This window comes from Ascidiella aspersa, chromosome 4, assembly GCF_963924565.1.
Source record: "Ascidiella aspersa chromosome 4, kaAscAspe10.2, whole genome shotgun sequence".
Taxonomy (NCBI): Eukaryota; Metazoa; Chordata; class Ascidiacea; order Phlebobranchia; family Ascidiidae; genus Ascidiella; species Ascidiella aspersa.
In genome coordinates this window covers 8,104,525-8,130,276 of record NC_139450.1, presented here as the reverse complement: position 1 = coordinate 8,130,276, position 25,752 = coordinate 8,104,525, and the positions used below count along the sequence as shown (strand labels likewise).

General features: G+C 37.4%; 2 protein-coding genes across 2 annotated transcripts; both read left to right on the top strand.

The window, feature by feature from the left end:
- Positions 1-14: 14 nt before the first annotated feature.
- Positions 15-17,165, top strand: LOC146146969 (sodium- and chloride-dependent creatine transporter 1-like). Its single transcript, XM_083387559.1, has 14 exons — positions 15-418; positions 1,190-1,541; positions 4,052-4,183; positions 6,089-6,265; positions 6,891-6,972; positions 8,585-8,717; positions 9,823-9,957; positions 11,387-11,490; positions 12,415-12,652; positions 13,947-14,078; positions 14,530-14,632; positions 15,044-15,144; positions 15,795-15,968; positions 16,791-17,165. The coding sequence occupies exons 1-14, from the start codon at positions 416-418 to the stop codon at positions 17,055-17,057; spliced, it is 2,133 nt and encodes a 710-aa protein (XP_083243685.1). The 5' UTR covers positions 15-415; the 3' UTR covers positions 17,058-17,165.
- Positions 17,166-20,134: 2,969 nt separating this feature from the next.
- Positions 20,135-25,752, top strand: LOC146146968 (inactive ADP-ribosyltransferase ARH2-like). The gene is made up of 7 exons (XM_083387721.1): positions 20,135-20,354; positions 21,067-21,234; positions 21,958-22,077; positions 22,581-22,728; positions 23,071-23,191; positions 24,274-24,418; positions 25,604-25,752. The coding sequence occupies exons 1-7, from the start codon at positions 20,135-20,137 to the stop codon at positions 25,750-25,752; spliced, it is 1,071 nt and encodes a 356-aa protein (XP_083243847.1).

Here is a 25,752-nt window from a genome sequence, read left to right as displayed (position 1 = left end):
TCACAAAATAACACCTCCTTCAATATGGGTTTTACTATTATTGTACGTCTAAGTACAACCTCCGGTCATATTAAAGGCCAAACTAATGTTGTTTGTATAATTGCAGATCTTTTAAGTGAAAGTAATACGTGTTGTCTAGTCGAAAAAAGTGCGTCGAGGAGCCAAGTTATGCCTCTTGCAGGCGCCTGCAATTGAGTGTTGCGTTAGCGAAATGAGATATTTCCGTCTTTTCACCTTCAAGTGTTTCATCGACTGCTTTTAATACCACAAAACAAGCGACCCAATTTTTTTGCCGTTGCGATCCAATCCCTTACACACTTGCTTCCAAGCATTTCCGTATTTTGACTTCTAGACCCTGAAGAAAGAAATAAAGAAACCAGCGAGTTTAGGAGACATCCTGTCACCTTCTAGTCCGATGGTGAGTCGCTTTAAAAATATTGTTTCTTTTTAGCAGTACCTCAAGGTAACTGACAATAATAGTCTATTATATATCAGTTAATTGCGATGTCTTATATTTTGCCACCATCATATAAATATAAATGTCATTTAAATGTATAATTGTCTTCAAGGCTATATGTTGGGTCCCACCTCTATGGTAATACCCTAGTTACCATGACGCCATTTTTTGAGTTATATTATCAGAAGAAAGTATTCTTTAACGAAACCAGTTGTTTCCTATTAAACATGAGACATTTGTTTGATGGATTTTCGACAAAAACGAACTTTGATCCCACATAGTTTGGATGGAAAATGTAACTGCGTTCAGTTTTGTAGAACCCGGCTTTAATGTGCACAATTTATCGCCTCGGTCGAATATTAGGAACAAATAAACTTCCGGCCAATCCGAGCACAGGCTGGTGTTACATTCGGCGCACCCCTGGTCGTTATGATCGTGAAATTATAAAGTATATTTGAAACCACTTAAGCTCTTTAATAGTGCCACACAACAAAACTCACAGTCGGGTACTAAAAAATGGCAATCCTCGTGCCGAAACCAAGTACTCGGGTTGTCCTCGTTGAACTGGCAGTTATTACCCGTAAAAATGTTTTTCACTAAATTCGCCTTACAACACAAAAAAAAATCATACAAGCGTTCAAAGGGCCTCTAAACTAGTGGCAGAATTGAAACCGTAGCCAGTAAAGCCCTAGAAAAGATGCCAAAAAAATTTAACCGTGTTTTTTCATTAAGGACATCGGCCAAATGGAAAGTCCCGAAGAGAGTAGACGCCTTGTGCCAAGCACAGAAGACGCGAGCGTTGTCAGCAGCGAGGAAGGGAGAGAAGAAAAACGCACCGGCGCTGCAGACCCGGATACTTCTCCGGTCCTCGTCCCTTCGCAACGATGCGAAGAAAAAAGCGACGAGGCGCTTTGCATCTCCTCCTCGGAGGAGGAGGAAGTGGGAGTGAGAGTGGGAGAGAAGAAGCTGAAGGAGCGAGACACTTGGGACCACAAGCTGGACTTTATCCTGTCTTGCGTTGGATTCGCAGTTGGACTTGGAAACGTTTGGAGGTTTCCATATCTGTGCTACAAGAACGGTGGAGGTGGGTTGGTTGGTGGTTTTTGTGGGAGCTTTTATACGAATAAGGCTGTTGTTCTTGTCAGCTGAAACATTCCTATGCACAACGTGTGTTCTAAAACTTCTAAAGTCGTACCGACCAACGATAACGGTCTTATTTCGAGTCAAATCATTTAAAAACAGCGACTTAAGTGCACTTGTCCGACAAACTATATTCCGAAAATATCAAAACAAGCGTAGCGCAGTTTTCCAACCTGTAATTCAGCAGAAATTTGCTGTTTAATAAGACAAACTAATTTCTATCAGCCCCGGTAAAAGAATAATAAAAGTTGATCTCTGCGGTGTTAAAAGTTTCGTGCCTGCATTTATTTTTTTTCTGGCCAAACTTCAAACTGACATTCGAAGGTTTTATTTTTATTTTGTGCCATCAGAAGGGCAACAAACTCGAAATAAACAGCGTAGTATTTAAATCGCGTAACCGCAAATATAGGTTTTTTAAACCTCACTTATATCCCAAGAATTTCGGCGGAAATTATATAATTAGAATTATAAGCGATAGATTAGAGGTAAAACTCGTTCATGTGAAATTATCACACGTTCTTTCACTTTAATTTCTCTCTTGTTAATTTCACTGTTCATAATACCTACCTTTATGCGATTAGGAGAACTGGAAAATTGTTCTTCTCACAAGTATGTTAAACTTTTTTTGTATGCCTCAAGAAAACCTAAATGTCAATGGTTCGACGGGAGGGCCTAATGGCAATAAAAAAAAAAAAAAAAGTTTATTCAGGTTCCGTGCTTAGAACGCTTCAAATGTACCTGATTCTAATCTAAAAAACACCAATTACTACTGTCTGGCGTAGCCCAACCAGCCTTTTCAACAGACAGAAAGAATTGCCCTGCGACAAAATGACTCAAAGATTCGATAATTACGATTGCCATTGCGCTGCGGCGTCTAATGGCTTTCACCTTAACCCGACTCTAATCCCACGAAAAAAGAATTGCCAAGATTTGCCTGGCCCCCCCCAGAAAATATACGGTTATGTCAAAAATTAAAATTCCACTCGCGTGGTCTTGCATAACTGACTTTCAAGTTTCAACCAAACCTCGTTCTGTTTCAATCCACTAAAAAACATATATGTAGGTTTAGAAATCGTTTTTTGCCGTTGAAATCCAGACTTTTAGATGGGTGGGTAACATTACTCATATATGGCTTGTAAACAGCGGGAACGCTGATTTTACGCATTTTAACGGCGTTGAGACTTTAGTGACGTCATCTTTGCTGAACGCGTGACGCCATGCACCCACTGGTGGCGACATGCACCAAATGGTGACGACATGCAGCCATGTATATGAATACATGGTATCTATTCCAACTATATATTATTCGAAATGGAATGGGAGCGAAAAGAAATACAAGGTATTAAATGTCAAATTAAGCCAATACCGCCGGCCATATACAGGAGAAAAACTACTAAAGACGCCCTGAATCGAATCCAACGTCGACCGTATAGCTAACCACTGTAGTTGGTTTCGCGGCAAGCCAAGTGTTAGGATATAAGGGCTTTCGACATTGCAACAAGAAATGAAGTACTTTAATATTAGGCGTAAGGGTTGGTGATGGGAATCGCTAGAGGGTAATTGACCCACAAAGGGCACTCGACTTGCGAAAGATTGTGCACGTCATCAATGAGGGGCTATTGGGGGGTCGGGTTATCTGGGGGTGTTTGGGGACAAATGGTCGAGCAATAGGCGAGACGCTTGGTTGCTAAAATACTATTATAGTCGTATAATTTGCAGTTTTTTTATAGTTTTAACTTTTAAGTGATACATAGTTTTTATAATTCATTCTAAAATCAAAGTTTTTTTTTAATATTTTTCATTTCTCAAGTCATAATTTTTGCTTTGTATTTTATATGTTAAAATCATTTTTTTTAAATAAGGAGCTGTAAAAACACTGCAAATTTGTGTTGAGTGCAAAAGTTAACAAACTGTTTTACTAAAAACAATTTTTTAAAGTTGAACATGTTTTTAAATAATTTAACTTTTTTTTCGTTTTGTATAATCTTCAAGTAAATGAAGTTCGTCACAAAAATTTAAATCCTGACGGCTATCGCCAAATCCTAGGGTTATCCGGTCCTTTATTAAAATGACTTGACTTGACTTAGGTCTTTTGAGCAACATTACTTAACTTGACTTAAGTCTTTTATGCAAAATTACTTGACTTAACTTAAGTCTTTCGGGTAAAATGACTTGCCTTGCGTCCTTTGGGCAAAATGGCTTGACTTGACCTAAGTCTTTTAGGCAGAATGATTTAACTTGGATCTTTTGGGCAAAATGACCTGACTTTAATCTTTTGGGCAAAATGACTCGACTTAGATCTTTAGGGCAAAATGACTTGACTTAAGTCTTTTATGCAAATTCACTTAACTTGACTTAAGTCTTTTGGCAAAATGACTTAACTTGACTTAAGTCTTTTGGCAAAATGACTTGACTTAAATATTCGGTAGTTCTTACAATCCTATTGTTCCCCAGGAGCCTTCCTCATCCCTTATTTGCTCTTCATCGTCACCAGCGGAGTCCCGGTTTTCTTCCTGGAGGTTTCGCTCGGCCAGTTTATGAAGCAGGGAGGGATCGGAATCTGGGGGATCTGTCCGCTCATGAAAGGTGAAACTGTATGAGTGGCTGTACTGAATATGTGATAATGGAAATCACCTAGACCTGGGATTCTTAACCAGGGGTACATGTACCTCTTGGTGGTACAAAGCACCAAAGCACGCAGTGTGAAATTATGCGCTATTTAGGCAAATTTGTGAAGAATGCGTAACAAGTACAAAAAGCAACAACAAAAGAACATTAGTAAATTGATCTATATTGTTTGTGTGTTGTAAACATTGTTGAACTTACAAGATTGTATTTAATACATGCATTCAACTCTGAAGTTAAAATTCCTATTATTACAATTTAATTTATTCCGTCGGCTATTGTAGACAGAGGGTACGAGAAAGTTTCATGAAAGCTCAAAGGGTACGAGCGCTAAAAAGGTTAAGAAACACTGACCTACACCCTTGCAAGAAAAATGTCTACCTTAATTCCTGATCATAAACAGCAAAATCCCTAGCGAAGCTAGCATTTGATGTTACTACAATTTGATGTTTTTTTTTATGTTTCATTTTTTTATTTTACTTTGTAGCATAATGGTTGGAGGTTGTAGTAAGACGTTATAAGAATATCGTTATAAGAATAGCGCATGATTTTAAGACGTATTTTTGAACAGTGGCAAGAAAGGACCGACTTGTTTTATAACGAATATGTAAAGAGTCCAAGGGTTTAATATTTTGTAGACCATTCAGTTCCTACTATTTTGCTTTCCAACTATATCCAAAACACGTCGAGCGATCCAATTTTAGGTATTTTAAAACCCATAATTTTCCCTTGAAAAGTATTTAAACTTCTTAAGTGTGCGGCAACCCTGGGTTATTCTTTAAGCCGGCACAGAAACGTGTACAGGGGTCAATACGTATCACACGTCGCCAAGGTACACGTCCTTTCGCTCGGGTGGAATTTCACCGTGGGCTGCCATAACAGCGTCAGGTTACACATTGCGCCCGATTATGACGCTATAATTAGCGCAGCGGCCATTGTTTCGCGCCCTAAGCTCATTGTGACGTAGTCCAGCGCTCGCGCCATCCACGCTGTCGCTGTCCGCGCCGTGGATCCGTTTTCGTTTGGAACGCAGGCGATGCACCTTTTGTGTTTTCTAAACTGGACAATCGCGTGTCGGAAAAGGGAGTCGTTTTACATGATAGCCGCTTATTTTTTGTATGTCCTTTAGTCGTGTGTACACCCCAGCGTACGTAAAAGTTCGGGCCGGATTATTTGGAAGGACCAAAAAAGGTTGGCCAAGCAGCCATTCTTGACAAGACAAAATAGTGACCAAAATAGTGTACTAATGTTGCTCTTGGAATGCCTGTAAAAAAACGTTGTTTACACATAAAATAACACAAGTTGTATATATTAAGCCAAGCTTTAAGCCTGTTTCTTTCCAAGTATACTCATAAATAACTTAAGTCCCCCCAAAGACACAAATTATAAAAACATCAATGTCGGAATAAAACACACTTCGGAATAAGACCAAAATAGCACTAATACCTAATAGTCGTAATAACGTCTAAATCGGAATATGACCTAACCCGCCGGAATAAGACCTAAATGACCAAAATAGGGACCTAACCCCAAAGCCTACCCATTATTTTATCACTAACTCCTGTAATAATTTGCCGTTCAAGCTGGGGCGCCCAAACGTCGGCACTAATGCCGCCGATGCCAGGCAGGATCTTCTTCAGACAATTTTAGATCTTATTTCTGTCATGCCGTTTACTGCGTTTCTATCTGTATTATGTCTTAATCTTATGGCATTGTAGATAATTCTGTTTCACATATCGTTGCTTTGTATATTAATTACGTGTTTTACCTATTCAATACAAACCCAAACAGTCTGGAGTTAATTCGATACTATAGGTATAGGACGACCTTAACTGCAATAACTTTATCGTCCCCTTTCCGACCCAGGTATTGGCTTTTCGTCCACGATAATCGTGTTCTTCTGCAACTGCTATTACATAATGGTGCTCACCTGGGCCATCTACTACCTGTACCGCTCCTTTAATGCGGTCCTACCCTGGGCCACGTGCGGCAATTGGTGGAACACTGAGGCCTGCACCACCAACTTCACTGCTCTTGCCAACGGTAAGGGTCGAAAGTTTAATGAACACCGTCTGCCTGCGGAACGGTTATTATCGAAACTATAGTCGGGTCATCAGGATTGTGGTGCTAGCAGAGCTGTAGGCGAGAAGAGTCACAAATTGTGATGAATTGACGTGTTTAGTATGTGTTTCCACAACATAATCTTGCACTCCAACAGAACACATAATGCCGACTATAAAGTTCTAAAATTTTATAATAGCTTGAGAAGCGCTCCGCTTCAAACCAAAATCAGCAAGGTTTAAAACTTTTAATGTAAATATGCATTTCGCAATGTAAATAAATGACATTATCAGTTTATCTAAATTGGAATGAACTGACGTGTTGCACTGAATATGTGATAATAGGAATCACCCTGACCCTGGCAAGATAAATTCCGACCTTAGTTCCTGATCAGTAACAGCAGAATACTCAAAGTTAGCAATTCTGGTCAGAGAGGTCAAAGAATTGACGTGTCCTAATGCAAATTAAAATATTAGAGAAGTTTTCTGTTACCAGGCTAAAAAAAAGTTACACAAACTGTGTGTGTGCAATGCCTTTTTTAATTACCAATTATGCATTTTAGTGGTTTAAATGTAAAAACAATGACTAAAATGGTGTGTTTTTGCAGGGACCAGTGTGAACCAGACTGGTTTCAACCAAACTTCTCACAACGTCACCACTATGACGTCACCAATCATCGAATTTTGGGAGTAAGTAAACCCTAAAGCCTTTGGTTAAAAAAGGTTTTGAATGACCTTACACAACCTGAAACCAACACTTTCAATACAATTCAAAATGCCGCATTTGACCTTGCAACAAACATAGGACTAAATTCACTAAAAGCTTTAAGTGGACTGTTTCGATTTTTTTTGATAGTTTGCGTGAACCCAAATGAGGCGCGATTATATTTGCGTAAACCAATACACAAACACATTAAAAGTATTTCTTGGGTTATAAAAACAGCATGCCACGCGCCGTATAGGCAGCCGATTTTATACGGCCTCAAGGACTAGACTTCCCCATAAACCAAAAACAATACACATTTTTGCCAGAAAAACAACCTTTAAGCGCTAATTAACTTTGTTGACCAGTTTACAAAGCCGGCTTAAAAAAACGTCCCGACTTTTCCAACTCTTAAAGTATATTAATCTCAAAAGCGAGCCGAAAGCTTTTTATTGGCCGCTTAAACCCGTCGTATTCTCGTGTGACCCGAACCCAGTAATCCTCAGTTCCAAGAAAATCAAGGAGGCTCTATTAGCTATGCATGGTTTTATATGGACCTCTTCTGAGACGGTATAAGCGCGTATATCGTGGGAGTGTAAATGCCGATAGAAACATCCTCTTGGTATCTCGGCTAATAACTACGGTAGTGAATCCATGTAAACTTTATCGTGGCCTTTAAAAGTAACCTTTGGGTCGTCAGCATTTTCTCTGAATCGCGATTGTTTTATAGTTGTTGTGATGCAAACTTGCCATTGCTGCAATTGTAAAGACTGATATACACTTGACTTTGCTGCTTTTTAGACATGTTTTACTGTGTTACAACAGAGTTCCAGTTCCTAAAAAATTCAACTTAAATCCGGTGCTTAAGCACAGAATCGATGAAAGCCATTGCCATTTAAAGCTAAATAAAAATACCGTTTTATACAAGCGGAAAAAAATTATCTCCTAAAAAAAACAATTTAAAGGTAAAAGAAAAACACCCAGGTATACATATTACACAAACGTGAACAACGCATTACACTAAATTAAAAGTGTCAATCAACATATACAAAGTTCGCACCTTGTAAAACGCTTGTTGAAAATGCATAGTGAATTCGCGGACAACTGTTCACAGATTGAGTGATGACATCATTTCATAGGGAAACACTTTGTATACGTACTCGGTTTAATTACTTGGTTAGGAAGCACCAGTCACATATGCATTATAGACAGTTGTCACAAAGTCTATGAACCTTTAAAGGTCTTTGAATGTATTTGAATTGATTAACGTATTGAAAAGTCCTTGAAAAAGCCTATGTATGACCAAAAGTATTTGAATATGTCCAGCTAAAGTTATGTGTTTTTTGAAATAACGTCGTTAAAAAGTTTTTTTTAATTATGTTGACCGTGGCATTTATCTTGTTCTGTTTTCCAATTACATCCAAACAACGTCGAGCGATCTAATTTTAGGTCTTAAAAAAAACTCCTAATTTCCTTTAAAAAATCTATGAATTTTTTCAAAAACTAGTGTGGCAATCCTGCATATAGATCACTGATATAATCAAAAGGTAAATCACTAAAAAATGTTTGCTCCCATGACATCTTCTTCCTCTCGGCCAGGCGTGAAGTCCTTCAGATCACCGAGAAGATCACGGATCCAGGAAGCATCAGATGGGAGCTTGCCCTGTGCCTCCTCATCGCTTGGATCACCGTGTACGTGTGCATCTGCAAGGGAGTAAGAGCCACTGGAAAGGTAAAGCGGGAAATAAAGTCAACTTTACTGTGTGCGGCAGTGGTTCACAACCGGGGTGCCTCGGCACCCTGGGGTGCCATTTCTAATGCTTAAGGGTGCCGAGAGGTATTTAAGAATCTTTAGGTATCTAGTTCTTGCTCAACTCTCACAATTTTTTTGTTGTAAAGATTAGGAGTGGAATAAACCCTATTATAACTTCCTACGTTGTGTAGGGTTGGTGGGTGTTGTTCCAGTTCCGTTTATTGTGACATTTAGTGAATTACTTACGGGAAAATCTTGTAGGGGTACCGCAATTTATTTTTTATTTCTAACGGGTGCCGCTAGCCATAAAAGGCTGACAAACACTGGTGTACGGACTAAAATCTTGACTGAGAAGGGGTGACCAAGTTTTTTTTTGAATATCAGTTTTGGCTTGGACGTAACATAAAAACTTAAAAAAATGCTTGGAAATTATACGTGGTAAATTTTGATTGCAAATGACTTGAACCCAATTTGTGTTGAACAGAACGTTGTAGTTTACCTAAGGAAATATGTTATCTTTATAACCAATTACGTGTTTATGTAAAAAATGAGGTAACCAAAACTTACAAAAAATAACAGCCCAAAAAGCTACCAATAATGCGCCTTTTAAGATAAAAAAAGCTACAAATAATGCGCCTTTTAAGATATTTCTATCGTCAACTTAAGTATGTCTTCCTGAAAGTGCTACGCAACCTGAAAACAAGAGAACGACCCTTAAATCCGTAAAAAGTGAACTTCGGCAGATATAACTAACACGCGACATACAATAAAACTGTGCGATATTTTAAGGACAAAATAAAAACACGAAAAATACCGCTTGGTTTTCCCAAGTAGAATCGAAATTATAAATGAAACTTGTATTTAATATTATTTTATATGATACTATACCTACACAGAAAACGTGAATGCTACGATTAACCAAAAATCAGCTTTTCCTTCCTTTGGTAATAGAAAAATAACAGATGGTATGTGAGATAAAATGTGCATTCAGCCAAGCGTGCCAAGTTCTTTTTGTAGCCAATAAACCTTGTTCGCGATGTTCGATACTTGCCATTTCATTCCGATTGTAACCTCGACTTTTTAGGTCGTCTACTTCACGGCGCTTTTCCCGTACGTTGTTCTCTTCTGTCTGATGATAAGGGGAGCCACCTTACCCGGGGCGTCGGTTGGGATTGAATTCTACCTGAAGCCAAACTGGACAAAGCTGCACGAAGCCCAGGTACGGCAGTTGTTGAGAGTCGTACGATAATTTTCGGATCGCGGTCAATACCCGACTCTTCAGATACTTTGGAGATTCTCAACCTATGGGTCGCGACCCGCCGTTTGATTTGGTTGGGTCGCTGATTGCAATTCTTCACATAGTTAGATTTATTGAGATTGGTTCGAAGCAAGATTTCGAAAACTCAAAAACATACATGTTTCTATCGAAAAAAAACTAAATTTGTTTTGTTTGTTAATCTTGTAGTATTGCTTACTAAAAACGGATTCCCCAAATACACTTTATTTCTAGGAGAAATTTCAAAGCTCATAGATATAGATTCAAGCAAAACCACAAGGGTTGTAAAAGAGATCCAAAAACAACTTTATTCAACAAAAGCAGAATACTATAGTTACGCAAAAAGCATCGTCAGTTCTGCTAATATACTACAAACACAACGAAACACCAAAATTATATATAAATAAAATAAAATAAAACTATTCAAAAGTTTAAAAAGCCAATAACAGAATTACAATACAGTTCAGTAGAGCAGTTAACCAATACTGACGTTAAAATGGCAAAATAAAGAGCTACTATAATAAACGGAATCACAATGCCTGAAGCAAAACAACGCCAAGAAAACGCAAAGAAATTCTGAGGTCGCGCAAAAGTAGGTCAAGAAAAGAGAAAAAAACGTAAGGTGCAAGGATTATTTAATAGTGGGTGTTATAATGTTCTGAATATTGATGGTAGCTCCTATTTTATTTAACCAAATGTCCTCATGAAAGTCCAGCTGGACCATTTCGGGTTGTGCAACAAATGTTACATTGTAACACTCGTGTATTGGGGGTTTTCTTTCTAGTTCATTAATGTGATGTGTGGCGTAGTGTCGTAAGAGGGCAGATTGGTCATTATTGCCTGAAATGTCAAACTTTTTCCAATGGTTTCTATGTGCGGTCCATCTTGTAGAGAATTTATTTTTTGTTTGGCCGACATACTGATTTTTACATAATTTACATGTCGCGACATAAATCCCGTAGTTAGAACACGTTAGATTGCGTTTGAGTTTGATATAACCTTGTGGAGTGTAGAGCTGTTTAGAACAGTTAACCATAGAAGTTTTATATTTTCCATAATTGCCACACAAAGCACTCATAGATATAGGTAACATTTTAAATGTTCGAATATCTCTTTAATCATTTTGGACCACGTTGAAACTTAATAAAGAGATATTCGAAGCGTTCCAAAAACTCCTACTTCTATATAGGCTTTGATATTCCCACTACGTCCAACTAAAACCTCCAACCAATATGCTCTCTTCATTTAACATTGAAATCAACAACGTAACGGACACGTACAAAAAAACTGATAAAAAAGTTTTGGCAAACGTCAGTTGTGTAACTGAACCACTGCGAAGTTTGTCGCCTTATTAACGCACCAATTGCTGTAGGTGTGGATTGACGCTGGAACCCAAGTATTCTTCTCATACGCGATCGCACTGGGAGCTTTATCGGCCCTCGGAAGCTACAACGTCTACAACAACAACTGCTACAAGTGAGTTAAACAGCTGTGCTCTGATCCTGGGGCACAGGTATTACGTGGAATACTCTGTCCCGGTTTTCAGCAGGTCTAGCAACGTGTTAAAGTAGGGGTGGACAATTCTTTTTGACAGGGGGTCACATGAGAAACAAAAATTGTCTTAACCAGGGCTAAAAGGGGATCTGAAATACACGTAATGCAAAGGGTGATGCCTTTAAAGAAGGCTACCAATATATTTGATCTGACAATCTGGTAAAAGTATGATTAGGCGAGGACGCCTTACAAGTGCTACTTCTGTATGGTTTTAATATTCATTCTACATCTAACTACAACCTTATCAATTATGTTTAAATTTATGAGAAAATATTGGCGGTGTTGAGAGTTTCATAACATATTTCATGAAAATGAACAAATATTTATTGGAAACGTTTATAAAATGCTGCTTACTTCTGTATGTTTTTTTTATATACGCCAAACTACAACGTCCAGCCATTATCTTAGGATTTATTCGAAACGTTCAATAAGTATCGCCTACTTATGCACTGGCTTTTATATTGTTTCGATGCCAAACTACAACACCGAGGCATTATCTTAAGATCTTTTTCAAAAAAAAAAAATTAGAAAGAATTTGGAATTAGGTAGCATTTTATGAACGTTTCCAATAAATATTTGTTCATTTTCATGAAATATATTATGAAACTCTCAACACCGGCAATATTTTCTCATAAATTTAAACATAATGGATAAGGTTGTAGTTAGACGTAGAATGAATAATAAAACCATTAGTAGCACTTAGGCATCCTCGCCTATCCTACTCTTGCCAGTTTGTCAGAACAAGGATAATTCTATACCTACTTCTGTTTGGGCTTTGGTATTCTTTCCATCTAACTACAACCTCCAGCCAATATGCTCTAATGTCATCGCGTTTTCTACTTTCAGAGACAGCATGATCCTAGCCCTGGTCAACTCGGGAACCAGTTTCTTCGCTGGTTTCGTCATTTTCACTTTCCTGGGCTTCATGGCCCACGAGCAGAATGTTCCTATCGACAAAGTGGCCGAATCGGGCCCTGGCCTGGCCTTCATCGCCTACCCCAAGGGCGTTACAATGATGCCCCTGTCACCCCTCTGGTCCTGTCTCTTCTTTATTATGATCCTGTTGCTTGGACTCGACAGCCAGGTATGGCAGTTGTTCTTGTTTTAAACACAAATTTTGTTGTTAAGCGATCATTTTACTCAAACACTCATATCCATGTTTGTAGCCGTATTTGTCGAATTCTAAATCCGGAAATCAGGTGGCACTTTTAACGAAAAATTAAATTAAACTCTTGAAAAGCTTTCGAATAACCGTGCTTCTTCAAGCCAAAGTAGAATTGAAAAAAAATTGGACCACAAGCAATACGTCTTATCGCCTATTACTCGCGCTTGTGCTTCTACTCCATGTATTTTAATTGCTTATAGGGGGCTCAGGAGCTAATGCGAAATTAGTTGATTAATCAAGGATTGTCTTGCCTACAACGTCAAACTAGAACAATCTGACATGTAGCGAGATTCCAACTAACCACCAGTTGTTGTAATCGTTTGTCATACAACTCAAAAAGGCCATATTACAATTACACGGTCACTTTTAAATAGTTATAAAGTAGCCGATACCCTTAAGTAGCCGATACCCAAAGCCAAGTGGTAGCATTAGTGTCGAACCAATGCTAAATTAATATAGGAATTTAAGCTTTAATTTGCGATCCAACGGGACGATTCTACCTAAATATATATTGAATGTAACGGAATAAGACTAAAATAGCACTAATACCTAATGGTCGTAGTGCCATTTAAATCGGTATAAATCCGAAATCTGTCGGAATAAGACCTAAATGGTCAGAATCAGGCCTAAACAACACTTCAACTAACTCCAAACCCCACCCCTAAGTACATCACTAACTCTCCTTATAATTTTAACCGTAACCCAATTTCCAACCCCACCCATTAGCCACCAATAACCTCAAACAGGGCCACAAAATCATGTATATATTATATTAAAATGGTAGGTTAACACCAAAGTGTAACAACATTTTAACGCTAATGCAAATTTTGGTGAGATAACCTAGTAAAAATGCCTTCAAACGTTTCATTTTCGTCTTTATTGCTTATCTGAACAAGATAATGACGTCATTTAGTATCGGATCAATTAGCGATATTTTTGTATCGGTATCAGAAAAAATGTTTTGTATCAAACATCCCTACTCTTTGTTACAATCTTTGAGCCGAAGCATGGCAATAAGTAGACATTCAGATAATTCTGCTTAATTTGGGCGTTTTACAAGGTAAAAACCAGCTTTAGATTCAGAAAATCACCGCACGTGTTTTTTTTTGGCTCGGCGGGGAATCGAACCCGGGTCCGAAGATTAGTGTGCTCATGGCTTCCCCACACCCTAAAATGTTGGCTCAAAATCGCAAATTGTAATTGCCTTTTTCAGTTCGTTGGAGTAGAGGGACTGCTCACTGCATTGATGGATCATTTCCCGAAACAACTTCGACCAAGAAGGATGCTCTTTGCTGCCATCGTGTGCACGGTCTGCTTCCTTATTGGACTTTCCATGATAACACAGGTCCGCCATTATCAGATGTTTTTCTCGATTAAATAGGACGATTATTTCGTTTTAAAATTTAGAAAAAATTGTAGCATTTGTTAAAAAATATATATTTATTATTTCAATAAATTGGACACCACCAAACAATATAACTGCAACACTGGGTTTCTTGTTCATTAAATTGCGCTTTTTAACTTCAGTTACGTTAAGGGTATTGTATAAATGCATCCTGAATAATGTCACTAGCTCGAGATGTATGCTATTTGCATTATGTTTTTCTCGCTCACACAAGTTCAGTGAATACAATTGGGTCGCCAAAGCTTCGCCATTATATTGTTGATTAATGTTTGGGTACCATGATTTCTTGTATCTTCGACGTTAATAACGGAACAACAACGTTTCATTTTTCAGTTTAGAATTTTTGGCTCTGTCGGCCGGTCCGTATATCACCACGTTTTGTTTGTTCCAGGGCGGAATGTACGTGTTCCAGATATTCGATTACTACTCGGCCAGCGGAATGACTTTGCTGTGGATGTCATTCTGGGAATGTGTCACTGTGGGTTGGCTCTACGGTGAGACTTGCTTTTCAGTTCTTGGTAGCTTGGCACCCTTGCAACAAGCTGAAAAATTGAAATCATTTCTCAGTGACTGAAACGTTCATATACACCAGGTGTATTCTGCGATCAAGCCCATACGATAACGTGTGCCGTAATGCACGTTATGGTTTTTGTGGCCCTTCAATTTCGAGATAAAATTTGTTACCAAACTTTACGGACAATAACGCGATTTTCCATTGTATAATAGCATTTTCAGTTCTTCTTAAAAAAAATTTCGTCATAATTTAGAGCAAATTTTTATAAATCCGAACAGCGTAGTTTATATATTGGGATAAAACAAAGACCAAAATAGTTTAATTACTAATGATCGATTTGCCTATTACAACAAGTTAGTCTGGTTCTACAACCGTTGTTTTTTAACATTAGGCGCCTCCCGTTATTTCCGCAACGTTGAAGACATGATCGGATACCAGCCCTCACCTCTTATCAAATATTGCTGGCTCTTCGTCACACCGGCTATAGCAATGGTAAGCTAACATTGAACTTAGCTCTACAGGTTTGCCACAGAGGCTTTGAATCTTAAAAACTCGTTGAATGTCCTTGAATTGTATCGAAATGTCTTTGAAAAACCCTTTATATTACGCAGTGCGCAATCTCACATTGCGTACTTCTACTAATTTTACGCTGCTGTTTTGTTGCATAGAAATTTTTCGTAGGCCTACTTATATTCTGTAAAAATGCTGCATTCAACATACCAAATAAAGTTTTAAACTATGGCAAACGAATTTATTTTTATCTCGTAGCATCCAAATTATTTTCCTGTTACTTCACAATTTACTTGATGCTGATTATTTTGATAATAATCGATAGTCTAAAACAAGTTTTTACCAATTGGTTCGTTTTCGTTTGTTTTGCTGTTTTCCATTTTTTTGCTATTTTTCACGATACTTCTTTGCTTAATGGAAACTTTTTGTGATTCTAAAAAATCCTTCGTGAAACTTTCTGCATAAAGACTACTAGCGACAAACGAAGTGTTAAATCAAGGCAAGCGAGCTTCTGTAAAGATTTCTAAAATACTTTTTTTACCTACAATTTTTTTCCGACACTCTGCCATTTACTTGATGCTGATTATTTTAAGTAAGGCAAGTCTAAAGCATTTTGTTTAATCGATTCGCAGGGGATCCTTATTTTCACAATGGTCAGCCACAAGAACCTGACGTACAACCGCACGTACGAGTATCCGTGGTGGGCTCTTTCCTTCGGTTGGATGCTCGCCCTCTCTTCGATGCTATGTATTCCCCTGTACGCCGTGTATAAGATCGCAACCACGCCGGGGAACTCCCTATACGAGGTAAGAGTGAAAAGTGTTTTTAGTATGACGTAATGAGAATATCAAAGCCCATACAGAAGTAGGTATTAGTTTGAACGTTTCGAATAACTCTTTATTTAGTTTCAACATAGTCAACATTCATTTACAACATAAAGAGTTCATCGAAACGTCCAAAATGATTCCTACTTCTGTATGGGCGTTGGTATTCTTATTACGTCTTACTACAACCTCCAACCATTATGCTCCAATGTTTTTAGTATATTTTGTTAAATTATTATTTAAACTGAAGCGTTAATATACACAATGTGTATATTCTCTAATCTGGATTTGACGACTGATTTCGACAAGCCTTTTCGAAGACATCATGTTCTTATTTTAAACTTTTTACAACTTTGGATACTGCAAGTTCTTTTTATTTAGTTCACCTGAAATCATACCTAGATATCTCGATGACTGCATTGTTTTGCTTCATATCACAAATAAAAAACTAGTTATTATTATTAAGGTAGTCTATAGTTTTTAAGACTTTTGACAATATATTCTTATATTTAAGTCAAATTTGTCCACCATTTTCATGATTTAACATTTTAAAGTCCATGGGTTGACTTTATATGATTATTGGCCGATCATGCTGTAATTTGTTATTTTAGAGAAAAATGTCTAGTCTTTAATTTAAATATTAAAATTTGCAAGTTAGTTTCTGAATGATTCGACAAGTCATTAAATGAATACCTAACTTTAAACTATGTTCCGGATTAAGTTTTTTCATAATTTTGTAAAACCATAAAGTTTTACCCTCCCTAGTTTTTTCCTCTTGACTAAAAAAAACGTTTTTCTCGGCAGCGACTCTCCACCGCCATCCAGCCAGTGTACCGCGACCACCACGGCCCGATGGTCCGCAACGGGCCCGGGAACTGCCGGAGCCGGGTCCGGGACATTTTCGGCGGATCGTCGGGGTCAGGGGTCATCGACCGGGTTAACTTTGACCCCAAATCGGGCGACATTTCGTCGAGTAGTTCGTCCGAAGAAGGTCGATCACCTCCGCCTTACAAAGAATTCGCGGGGGGTTCCCCACGAATTGAAGTGAGCCAGATTGTCACCACAATGTAAAGGAAATAAAAGCGGCATTTTTTGTCTGAAAGCGGCATTTTAAAGACGAAATTTTTTGTGTGTCGAAATCGGTTTGCGGTCGCTTTTGTGTTTTTCGGTACTTTTTTAATGTAATTTTTTCTTGTGTTTTTTTACCACTTTTTTTTTTTTGTTTTTTGTTAGGTCAGTACTGGGCGTTTTGTTTCACTTTTTAAGTCCTGGGCGTTTTTGTTTCACTTTTGTGTGAATCTAAGGAAAAATCAGTATTCAGTATAATATTTAAAGGTTGTAGAGGATGTAGGCTAGTAAGACGTATAGGTAGAATAGCGAAGACCGTTCAAAATGCCCCTACTTCTGTATGGGCAATAATATTTAGTATTTCTTTTTCGCTGCGACAAAAAAATTCGCAATTAAGTTGTAAATAAAAACAGACATTTCGATTTCTGTCGTATGAAAATGGTGTCGTAGTAAAATTCAAGCTGTGTGCCAGTCCAAAATCCAGAATTCACCACGGTTTTGCATATTTACCGAATATTTTCATTGTACTTTTTATACTTTCCTATTAGTAAAGATCAAAATAGAAATAAAATGTTGTGCTACGCATTACCAAGCACCAAATTTACTCTCTTTCATTTGCTATTCTGGGTATTAACGTTTAAACACTATGTACACTTGTACAGGTCTTTTCTCGATAAAAATTCAACTGACTTGCTACTGTTCAATTTTGTCATGCTGGCGTATTTCTGCTTAATTACTGTTATATTCCCACTCGATTCTAGTGCGTTGCTTCAGTAGTTAAACAGTTTTTTGTTGCCGAACTTGTTTCACAAATGTCAACGCACCGCTCACGCTTAAATTTGCCAAAAAACGATCAAAAATGTACGCAGTTCTAATTTGAACAACTCGATGTGCTTATTAACAGTCGTCCGCTTCAAGTTTCATCACATATAGAAATGTTCGTGTTCACGCGTGTAACAAAGTGTAGCCAGCTTTTCTCGTTTGTGTCACCTAAACTGAAGAGAACGCCAAATATATGGATTTCTGTGAAGTTGTGTGCTTGTTTTAAGTGACCGTGCTTCGTTTGGACTGATCAGAAAACACTGCAGCCGTGATATTTTCTGGTTTAGATTGCAAGACAAGGAATCGTCAGGGAAGTAGATAAACTTGATTTATTGTTTTTTAATTTTACAAATACTGCACATGTATTATTGTGGCAGAAAAAAGTATAATTTTGGTAGGTTTTTTTTAACTGTAGGTCATTTGTTAGGTTTGCATCCATAAAAGGTAGACATATATTCAATTAGCATCCAAAGTATGCCTTGAGTATTTTATAGGTTTTACTCGTCGGAAAAACGTAATGTAAACTAATTTCTGTACAAATTGCAGTAAAAATGTTCAACCAGTAAGGTCATCTAAACCACAAAAATGACAGGATGTTAGTTGTTTTTATAGATGTCCGATACTTGACATTTCATTTCGATACCCGATATTTTAGACAAAAATCCTGCGATCCGATACCAATGACGTCATTGCTATCTGCTTAAACGAACACAATACATTGATATAAAACGTCCAAGGATAATTGTTTAGGTCAGATTTGATTTGCAGGGAAATGAAGTCAAATTTTCTTTAGCGTGAAAAGGTTTAATTCACATCAGATTTAACCTACTATCTTTTGATGGATTTACCTTTAAAGTAAGAAATTGATATACTAGGTAGAAAATCGCTAAAAGACCTCTTTTAATTTAGCATCGAATCGGCAGCGATACAACCCTAGTATCGGACGAGTACCGATATTACCTTGGCATCGGGTACCGGTATCCGATAATATTAAACATCCCTATAGTTGTTTTTAAACTCCATTGTTTGGCCGTTTTGTTAGCTTATACTCAAGGTATGGTACTTCTCAATACATGTGATTGTGAGTCGCGTCATGCGACTGGCCTCAGCGCCTAGCTCAACAAATACAAACGGCGAAGACATGACGTCTGCCTAATGTGCAGGAGTTGACAGCAAGATAAGTATGCTTTGTAGTCACCAGTGTTTAACGGTGCGGACAACGGGGTATATCAGATGATCTAGCAATTCGGAAGGTAGCCCTTTTTATAGACTCTTAAAAATGCTCTACTGATGAAGTACGGTAAGGAATTATATTCAAATTTATGATTCGGAACTCGACACAACCAATAAACTAATTTAAAACTCGTTAGCATTTCGATAGTGTGAAGTTGACTGGCGCCGTAAACAAGTTAGTGTTTCGTAAGTAAGTTTACGTTAGGATTTTTGTTTAAATTTGACTGCTCTACATATTTATCTTGAGTTTTAGGCTTAGGAAATTAATCTTTAAACAGCTACTTATGTATATTAACGTTGTTTTTACCATAGGAACAACAAATATAATATATCTGCACAATGTTATATTGTAATAATTTAACATTTTTTGAGTATGCGTGGACCAGGATCTGCTTGTATTTATTTTATTTTAATTTTATTTTTTAGACGTCATAAATTGACAGTGTATAACAAGTAGCCTATGAAACCTGCTGTTTGTGAAAAACAAATGTAAACTGGTAGTCGGGTAGTCTACATACATATAACAAGGGCGCGCCTAAGCGTTTTTTGTCGATTGAACTATTAAGATTTCAATTAGGCCCTAATGACCCCCCTAAAAAACAACGTACACTAGTTTGTAAATCCATGGTTTAACTAATTAACCCCGTACATTTAACAACAAATTTCAATGAATATTAGTAAACGACAATAACGAACAACAGCAAAATATATGTATCTTTGTATAGTTGTAGCCTGACTATAAAAAGATAAAAGTTTGCCGAAAATAAATTAGATTTAAAGCCCTTTAAACAACACAAGAGAAAAAGTTTTTGTTGTCACCGTGGTTACGACAAATTAATCTACTTTTCTTGGCCCTTGCAAGCTGCTTTTTGACCAACGATCTACCCATTCAGTACTAATTTGAACAGGCAAAAATATATTTATACTTTCTCATCGTATAGGAATAACTAAGAAATAGTAACGATTTTTTTCACTGCAAGTTTAATACGATGACTGTTTTCTAACAAGTTGACAAAACCCCAAGAATGGAAAAGTACATGAGCGCCTTTTTGCTCTCGAGCTCCGGTGACGCAATCGGCTACAAGAACGGTGATTGGAAGGCGCGCCAGAGCGGAACAGGCATTATGACGCAACTGGACGAGCTGGGTGGACTCGGAGCTCTCGTTCTCTACCCTGACACGTTTCCCGCGTCTGACGAAACATTAACTCACATGGCGACAGCTAGAGCACTGGTGGAACACAAAAGTAGGAGTGTAGGCGATACTTGGTTTTAGGGATGTCCGATAATATCGGATCGGGGCCGAAAACGGATGACAAGGTATGGGTATCGTCCGATAACAGGGTGGTATCAGCGCCTATCCGATACTGAGTTGAGGTATTTTGGCGATGATTTGCATACAATGTTATGATTTCTCCAATGAGTGGTAAATATATCAACAAACAGTAGGCTAACAACTGGAGATAATTCAACACAGTTAAGGCAGTTCTTGACCAAATAAACTGAAAGAAATACCTTTCAACATCTTAGTTTAATATATTCTGCTTGTTTGAGCAGCATAGTAATGACGTCATTTTGTTTTGGATCAGATCGCAATACTTTTTGTCTAAAATATCAGGTATCGTCAAGTACTGGCCACCACTAGTGAGGATGAGATCCGATACTCCAAGTTATAGTATCGGTTTTCGTCCGATACCAGGGTGGTGTCGGTGCCGATATGGTAGCAATTTTATATAGGCTTTCAGTCGTTATTTGCTATACATCGCAGCCATTTTATAACCTGAAAAAATTTCTTTAAACGTTTCAATTTTATATCTATATATTTTTTTTTTGAGAATAGTAATGACGTCATTTGGTATCGCTTCGGATCTAATATTTCTACTCAAAAGTATCGGGTATCGGTATCGGAATAAAATGTGTATCGGACAACTCAGTATTTTATTACGTTCATGTTTCTAGAATCCAAAAACAAGGAGGACTTGTACAACTTGATGGCGAGCGAATACCAGGCGACGATCCCAAACATTCTGACGCTGAAACCAGACCCTGCTTTCATTGAAGGCTGTTCCTACTTGCACCCAAACAAGGTGTTCGGCTGGCACGCCCCGTTCAATAAGTACGGAACAGGTACGCTGTGTTGGAATTTAGAGTAAAATGATAGATACATTCGTTTGATTTTGCTCGTATAAAATCGACTTAACATAACAGCTTTGCATAGATGTATTTTTTTTCGCCTCTCTTTCAACTTGTTTCTTTTTCAACTTGTTTCGACTTTTTTCCATCTGATTCGCTTTACCACTTAGAAATAAGTTCCTCTGCCGTCAACTTTTTGTTGGCCCTTTTCTAAGAGTGTTGTAAACAAGACTCAGTCATGTTATTTAAAAAACAACTCAAGGTCTAATCTTCTCCAAAATGTCAGTTGTCCCAGTAAAATCTTCTTGAGAGGGAGTCAACTCCAAGTCAAGTCATTGACACAAAAATAAAACGTCAACTAATATAATTGCTAAACTCATCCGATTATGAGTTAACGTGCACTTGAGATAAGCAACCCAATTTTATAAAAAAATATTTTGAATAAAACTCCCAATTTTACTCAACTTATTTAAGTTAAAGTCAAATACATTTGTCCGAAACTCTTAAGTCAAGTCAAGTCAATTTGGTCAAAAGACTAAAGTCAAGTCAGGTCATTTGAAAACAGTGACTTAAGTGCACAAATCATTACAACACTGTTTTTAAATATAAGTTTATTATACGGTCAAATATATAAACTATTGTGTTAAATCGAAAGAGAGGTAATAAATATGGAGCAACAGGTTCGTGAATTTTACCTCATTGAGCATCGCTTTACAGGTTTCGGAGCAGCCACCAAGGCTCTCTGCATTGGACTTGTTTACTGGCGGAAGGAGGAGATGAAGGACCTCATTGCCATAGCAACAGAGTGCGGAAGAATGACGCACAACCACCCGCTGGGTATGTGACGTCATTTATTTGAACTTCATACAACATGGTGAAAGTACCTGTATAACAGTTTGGTTCATAGCAACGTTTTTTTTATTTTAAGAATGAATTAAGAGGCTGGGATAAAAATATTAATGGAAAAAACTAACGACGTTCTACATTAGAGGGTTTTACGTGCCAAACATACTTAAGTCAAGTCAAGTAATTTGAAAACGGTGACATAAAAGCCCCCAAGTCAATTAAATTTCCTTAAGTTACTACAACACTAATGTGACCATAATAATCTAAAGATGTCATGAGTTAAAATATCAATTTTAATTTTGGGTAAGATTGAATTAAGATTTTCCGTTACAATCAACAGTTTACGACGAGAGGTTTTTCATTTGCGGTAGAACAAAATTTAAGCTGTGCGTTGTAACAATTTAAAGAGTTCAACACTAAACGCTTTTGATATGCTAACTTTTCTTTTGAAGGGTATACGCTGTTTTTGAGATATCGACTTTGTTTCTTTGTAGGATTTACAGGTTCAGTTTGCACAGCCCTTTTCACGTCCTACATTCTGCAATCAAAACCGGTATCAAGTTGGGGAAGGTCCATGCTAGCCAACCTAGACTTAGTAAAGGAATATTGCAAGAAGGCGATTCGACACAACGAAGAATACAAGTCGGTTCTTACTAATTTTATTGTATTCAAACATGCACAAGTATTTTGTAACCTGTTATTGACCGTCAAAGAATATGCTTGAGTAAGGCTGTATAATTCAGATAATTAATTAGAAAGTATATTATTTTACTAGGAATTGTAAACTTTTAAAACGTAGCATTGCTTTTAAGGAAGACCGCCATTTTTAACAAAAATAATCCGGTTTAAACAGCCTATTAACTAACACAATGCTGTATTGATACTTTATTGCGGCATTGCATTTAATATTAAAGTTCAAATTTTCTACCAGCAGTTTCTGGTGTAGGAGTTTTGATGTAAGAAGAGACTGTATATATTTTTCAGGCCATACTGGTCATATTTTGAAACAAAATGGGAACTCTATCTCAAAGAAAGGGGAATATTTAAAGATGGCGAAGATGTGCTAAAGTTCCCAAACAACTATGATTTCGAACTACGCGATAAAGTAACCAAGATTTCGATTCACTAATGAATTTATACTAATGATTTTTAAGTGCTTTAAAACCGAACGTTCTTCATGCAATAGACAAAACCTTTAATATGTAACCAGTACCACTTACCGATTTGCATTTAATTAACTATCACAAAGTTTCCCTAATTTACCAAGATATATTTCGGAGTTTGAAGACTTTATATTTTTTGGAACAAAAGAGCTCTTTGTACGCAAAACAAGTTTTGTCATAAAAAATTGAACATGAAAAACACTTGAACCCCCTTGATTGTTTAATTTAATAGAAGCCACTCCTATTCTTAAAATTTGTGATTTTTGTTTACATTCATATATTATGCCATAGGGATGTCGAACCACAGACCGCGGGTGACAAAGTGACCCATCACAGACCCAATACTTAATTGAATATTTATAATAAGGCACTATTTTTAAAGCCATGCTAAAACGCAATCCTTAATACTCGTGCGCATCCTACTTTTTTAAGTGAAATTGATTGGCTCTAACTACGATCCAAGGATAATGTTATTTGTAGAGAAAATGCAGTGGTAAAATTGCATTCATATTCATATGAAATTTAACGTATGACCATCCTTGTCCTACGACCTAGGAAGGGGTAGGAAACGGTCGTTTTTCTAATTTTAATATTCGATCGAAGCGCAAAAAATCCACTTATTAGGCTAAGTTTGACCAACATTCGTTTGAAAGAGTGTCACAATGCATAGGGCAATATTTGTCTGTAAAGACAGCTCAAAACGCGTGGAACCTGAAAGAAAGAAATAGGATATTCGCGCGAAACGTTTTTGCAATGTTTGTCATTCAAACAGGCTAAAAATGAAGTTTGGCGTGGTCACAGTTCTGTCGCTAGACAGAATGTATATGCTATATATAGGCTATATGTTACAACCAAACATGTAAAAAGTCGCCCTGGTTTGTATTTTAAGAAAAATATACCGCGGGCGGATGGAACTGCTTGGCGGGCCGGATTCGAGCCGGGGGCTGTATTTGTCTGACCTAGGGTGATGTACAATAATTGTGTCTTCAACAATTACCAGTACAAGACTTACCTAAATATGCAGGTGTACCGGGGCTGGAGTTCCGAGGGTCGGCCCGGCAGGAGAGGCCACGACGCACCAATGATAGCTTACGACGCTCTTCTGGCAACTAATCAGATTGAGGGAAATAAGTGGCAGGATATCTGCTATAGAGCAATGATACACGGAGGTAAGTTCAATTTGAAGTCAATTGCTTTTTGCGACAAAAACTAGAAAAATATAGAAATCGAGATATATAGGCCTATGATAATATCGCATTAAAGTCACCATGGTAAAATAAATTATACTTTTTAACAAAGTTTGGTGACCCAAAGTAGCGATTTTGCACTATTTCTTTAAAGGACTATCTTTATGGAATCCAAAACAATTGGCAGCAGGTTTCTGCTTATCGACCACTGTTCCGCTGACGCGTATATAACAATAAAACTCAAAGTTTTTTTAAATCGATTTAAGGAACTGACGATGCCACTATAGGCGAAATATAAATTTATTTAAAAAATGTCTCATCCTGGTTTCACTCAGGTTTTCAAACTTTGAGTTTTGTTCTTACTATTATGGTCACAAACTATTATGGTCACAATTAAGTGAAATTACGACAGAATAGCATGTTTTATAAGACAATTCTATAAAGTTAATTTCACATTGATCATACGAACGTGATAGTTAATCGGACTGAAAATGCATGATTTTCAGTTGGATAAAAATACAGATGCGAGCAATCAAACATATAGCTAAACATAAAAACAGTGACGCGAAACAGCAAGTGGAATACTGATTGTGGTTTTTATGTAAGACTTTGCAGCATTTCATGTCAACTGTCACAATAACAAATACTGTACCAATAATAAGCGAACGACCAGCGTAAAATAAGGAAGTGACTGTTCGCATGGAACGCTCTGTTACGTATACACCTATTTTAGCGATTGTACATTTATTAGGGCTCGGGCTGTGGTTTGCGATTTGGTTCGGCTTACAGTATAATATTATATTTAATTTTACGAGTTTTGCATTATTTTCATGTTTTATTTCCTAACCCATTCAATGACTTTGTTAGCCTGGTAAATAGCCTTTAGGAAGCGCTTATTGGTCATTTGCCCGGCTCGGTCGCATACTCATAAACCAATTAGGTTTTGTAGATTAATTTGATTTTTTTAAATTGTCCAGGTAAAATTTTTGTAAAATAATGAATTAAATTGCGTCGACACAACAAAAAGAAAAAGGCGCCATTGAAATGTATAAATGATACCCAATTAGTACAAATGTTTTATGGCAAGGTGGGTAAAACATTAGTCTACATACACTTTGATACAATTGTTCTGGAAAAAATCGTCTATTTATTATTATATTACGACAGGCGAGAGCGACGCTACCGGTTTTATTGCGGGTTTCTGGTTTGGTCTGTTGCATGGAACGTCAGGCGTACCGGGAGGACATTACGAGAAACTCGAGCACAAGGATGATTTGGAAGATTTGGCAGAAAAGCTCTACAACTTAGCTCACTGA